General features: G+C 41.6%; 1 protein-coding gene across 7 annotated transcripts in view; it reads left to right on the top strand.

Moving 5' to 3' along the window:
* The window catches only part of LOC143291563 (uncharacterized), a 31095-nt gene extending 27984 nt beyond the window's left edge, over positions 1–3111 (top strand). For all 7 annotated transcript variants that reach the window (XM_076601533.1, XM_076601507.1, XM_076601499.1 and 4 more), the window contains 2 exons: positions 946–1101; positions 2806–3111. In XM_076601533.1, the coding sequence (XP_076457648.1) occupies positions 946–1101; positions 2806–3074 (425 nt within the window). In that variant the 3' untranslated portion in view covers positions 3075–3111. The remainder of the gene's footprint in view (positions 1–945; positions 1102–2805) is intronic.
* The last annotated feature ends 1889 nt before the right edge of the window (positions 3112–5000 follow it).

The following is a 5000-nucleotide window of genomic DNA, read 5'->3' as shown; positions in this document are numbered from 1 at the left end:
GTATCCCGTTTTGTAAGAACCCAGGCAGTCAAAGCCCCTTTTTATATACAGATTTGATAGTCCTATCATTTCTGTTTCTGTGATAAAAAAACAACAACAAAAAAAAACAAAAAAACAAAAACCAAACAAACAACAAGCTGAATAGTGTTAATGTTTAATTTTCGACCAATAAAACACATCAAACGACAAAATTTGACAGTGCTAGTGTTTCTTTTCTACGAAATGAAGGCGGCAGACGTAATAATAAACATACGACTAAACAATAACGGCAACAACACTGATTTTAAAAATCATTTGTTTATCCACGTATTATCTAGTTTGTTCATTCAGTTAGTGAGCTGTTTGGTTGATTGATTGGTTGGTTAATTCGTTGGTTGGTCAGTTATTCAGTTAGTACTTATTTGTTGTTGTTGTTTTTTTTCAGTTATATGGTTATCTATTTGCTTATTTTCTGTTTTACACACAAGACACTATATAGCTGATCAGACAGACGATGCCTTTGTTGTTGTTTGTGTTTTGTTTTGAGGGTTGGGGGGTGGGGCGTGGGGGGCAGACTGGTTCATTTTCTAATACTCAAAAAATAATTTTAACGGGGGTGGGGAGGGGGGGGGAGCGGACAAGAGCAAGCGCAATAACACAAGAAGAAGAATATAACACAAGAACAACAACCTTCATCATCATTTCTCATCACCTCTTTTCATCACTTGACAACGGGCGTATGGTTCGAAACGTCGTATCCCACTAAACAAAGAGGATTCATCTACCACCAAAAAAGGTTTTCATAAACTTTAGTTGTTTTTGTTTTTGTTTTGAAGAATCGTGCAGTTCAATTTTGTCTTCTTCTTCTTCCCTTCATCATCATCGTCATCTGCTTCTTCTTTTTCTTCATCATCATCATCATCATGATACACGCACCATACACACAGCCATGTGACGGTGTTGCAGGCTATGTGGGCGGGGTGCGGGCGATGGGGGTGGTGGTACTCTTCACCCTCCCCCTCTCCTTCCTCCTGCTGAGCTACGCGGCCTGCCTGCAGCCGGCACAGTGCCAGAAAACACGGCGTCTGACCCTCCTCGCCTTCCTCTGCTGCCTCTTCAACGGTCAGTCTCCCAGGCACACTGTCACTGTCACCCGTACCTCCACTGACACTGACACTGTTACCTGTACCTCCACTGACTGACACTGACACTGTCACCAGTACCTCCACTGACTGACACTGTCACTGTTACCCGTACCTCCACTGACTGACACTGTCACTGTTACCCCTACCTCCACTGACTGACACTGACACTGTCACCCGTACCTCCACTGACTGACACTGTCACTGTTACCCGTACCTCCTCTGACTGACACTGACACAGTTACCCGTTCCTTCACTGACTCTGACACTGACACTGTTACCCGTACCTCCACTGACTGACACTGTCACTGTCACCCCTACCTCCACTGACTGACACTGTCACTGTTACCCCTACCTCCTCTGACTGACACTGTCACTGTCACCCGTACCTCCACTGACTGACACTGTCACTGTCACCCGTACCTCCACTGACTGACACTGACACTGTTACCCGTACGTCCACTGACTGACACTGACACTGTTACCCGTACCTCCACTGACTGACACTGACACTGTTACCCGTACCTCCACTGACTGACACTGACACTGTTACCCGTACCTCCACAGACTGACACTGACACTGTTACCCGTACCTCAACTGACTGACACTGACACTGTTACCCGTACCTCCACAGACTGACACTGACACTGTTACCCGTACCTCAACTGACTGACACTGACACTGTTACCCGTACCTCCACAGACTCTGACACTGTCACTCTTAGCCGCACCTCCACACCTTGACACTGACACTGACACTGGCACCACTACCGGTACAGACACTGATGCTGTTACTGTCACTATTATACTTGACCTCCACTGACTCTGACGCTGATTTACGCGTGTGTGTGTCTGCGTCTGTGTGTGTGTGTCTGCGTGTCTGGATTTGTGGGAGTGGGTGTGTGCAGGCAGGTGTGTCTTTGTGCTTGAGGTTTCTCTTTTCACCAGTTTGCATGGGAATTCTTTCCCTTATTTCATGACAGCATAGTCAAGTTTAAAAGTCTGAAGATTTTATTTTGAGCGAGACGAAGAAAGAGATCGTTGATGATTCTCTAAGATGAGTTCTCCAGGCCTGACCAGCGCGTTGGGTTTGTGCTAAGGTCAGGCGTCTGCTGCTTTTAATTGATTTAATTTAATTGAATTGAATTTATTTTATTTTATTTTATTTATTTTATTCAATTTAATTTGATTTAATCTTATTTTATTTATTTTATTTCATTTTATTTTATTTTATCTTATTTCATTTTACTGTATTTCATTTTATTTTGTTTATTTTTTTCATTTTAATTTGTTTCATTTTATTTTTGTTTCATTTTATTTTATTTTATTTATTTATTTTCTTTTTTTCTTCATTTTGTGTTATTTTTTGTTGGGAATGGGGTTGAGGGTTGTTTTTTGTTGTTTTTTTTGTTTTGTTTTTTTGTTTTGTATTTTTGTGTTTTTTTCATTAACAGCAGATGTGGTGTAGCGCATATATATATATAATATATATATATATATATATATATATCCATTATGTAATTATACATAGATACAATTATACATATATGTACGTATCTACGGATCTTTCCGTACGCCCTGATACCGCACTTCCTTTAAACCTTAAAATAAAATAAAAAATTTAAAAAGCACCTGAAAACTGAAACTCTCTCCCTCTCTCCACACCTTTGTTGCACTGTGCTAGGTCTTCTCTTGCTGGTGGCCGTGGCGACGTACGGCGTGCTGACGCGGAGAGAGATAAGGGCCATGCTCTTGCAGATCGGGGACGGAGGGCAGGAGGGCGAGGGAGAGGGGGAGGACGGCCGCTCCTTCCTGGGCTGGGCCTTCGGTGCCGAGGGTGTCACCTGCGCCCTGGTGTCGCTGGCGGCTCTGTGCCTGGGCCTGCACCTTCGTCACGGGCCCAAGGGCGCGGCCTCTTCCACCACCACTACTGAGTTTCAGCTGGTGGTGTGAGGAGAGAGAGAGGGGGGGAGGGGGAGGAGGGGTCTTGGGGGGGAGGGGGAGGGGACTGTTGGATTGTCTTTTTGCCTTTTGCTGTTGTTGTTGTTGTTGTTGTTGTTGTTTGAGCTATGTTATCATTATCGTTCTTATTGTTGTTGTTGTTGTTGTTTTATTATCGTTATCACTATTATCATCTTTACTATTTTCATTATTGTTGTTGTTGTTAAGTTAAAGTGATGGTGTGGGGTTGATTTCTTTATGCATTTATTTATTTCATCATTTATCTATTTGTATATTGATTTATCTCTGTGTCTGTTTCGTCATTGATTTATTCATTTATTTATCTATTCATATTTGTGTGTACAGACTTCACAGAAAAGTCAAGGACAGTTTCATAAAATCCTGTATCGTCCTTTGTATTCGCGGTTGTTGTAAAGGGGTGGTCGTTGGGTTTATTCATTTATTCATAGACTTCACAAAAGTTTTGTTGTTGTCACTTCATAAAAAAATATGTTTACACAGAGAGAGAGAGAGAGAGAGAGAGAGAGAGAGAGAGAGAGAGAGACTCACACACACACACACACACACACACACACACACACACACACACACACACACACACACACACACACACACACACACACAGCCGTTTGTGCATCCGGTGCGATGCCAGATGTAGATTGTATACCCCTTGAGTAATTTGAATAATCTCTCGAAATGCGTGTGTGTGTGTGTGTGTGTGTGTGTGTGTGTGTGTGCGTGCGTGCGTTTTAAAAACTCGAGAGATTATTCAAATTACACAAGGGGTATACGATTTACATCTGGCATCGCACCGGATGCACAAACGGCTGCTTCTCACTGACACACATGCATATACACAATGAAAATGCGTTGGAAAAAATCACTGATTCAGCTCCCCTCCAAAAAAGGACAGTTATCCAATAGTTATTCAGTGGTTTATAAACGATAGCACTTGTAGGAAAGCACGTGTGAGAGAGTGCATCTGGGTATAATGCCCTTTCCTATCTTTGTGGCTGCCTCCACCCCTACACTCCATCTCGCTCTCTACGATCGGCTTCGGATCCACTCTGTTTACGCATACCCAGATTCAAACACTCCACTGTTGGACACCGTTCTTTCTCTGTCTCTGGACCTTGCATTTGGAATGAACTTCCTCTTTCGCTTCGTCAGGTCTCCGCACTCAGCTCTTTCAAGTCTGGCCTTAAAACCCACCTCTTCACAAGATAACCTCCCTCCCCTACCTCTTCCTTGTCTTCAGTTTCTTCAGTTTTAGAGTTATGCATGCGTGTGAATGACTGGTGTGAAAGCGCTTAGATTTGTTTCTGCACATGATTCAGAGCTATATAAATACTATCATTATTATTATTATTATCATTATTATAAGAGTGATGACCTCACACTGTCATCACACACCGCTGTTTACCGAACAGTCAGAACCATTTCACCAGACCCACAAGAACAACACTGTACAAAGTTACCAGGTGGTTCTTAGCTTCTTTTTTTTCTTCTTCTTTTTCTTTTTAAACCATGTATCTTTTTTGTTTTGTCTTTTTTTAACTTAATTTTCATTTCTGTTTATGGTGTTTGTTTGTTGTTGTTTTTGGTGTTGTTTTTTTCTTCTACTGTTTTTTTTTTCTTTTTTTTTACCATGTATCTTTTTTTTAACTTAATTTTCATTTCTATTTATGGTGTTTGGTTGGGTTTTTTTGTGTGTTTTTTTTCGTTTTTTGTTTGGTTGGTTGTTTTTTTTGTTGTTGTTTTTTGGGTGGTGGTGGTGTTTTTTTGGGTTTTTTTCTTCTGTTTTTATCTTTGCACACGTTCGTTAGTTGGTAGTACTTGCACTCTCGTTACTGGTATTTCTTTGGGTTTGTATGCTTTTGTCTATTTTGTAATGTACGTTTGTGTGCGTGGGGGGGG

This window comes from Babylonia areolata, chromosome 1 (genome assembly GCF_041734735.1).
Source record: "Babylonia areolata isolate BAREFJ2019XMU chromosome 1, ASM4173473v1, whole genome shotgun sequence".
Lineage (NCBI taxonomy): Eukaryota > Metazoa > Mollusca > Gastropoda > Neogastropoda > Buccinidae > Babylonia > Babylonia areolata.
Note: the sequence above shows the minus strand (reverse complement) of the source record. Positions and strands in the feature narration are given on the sequence as shown.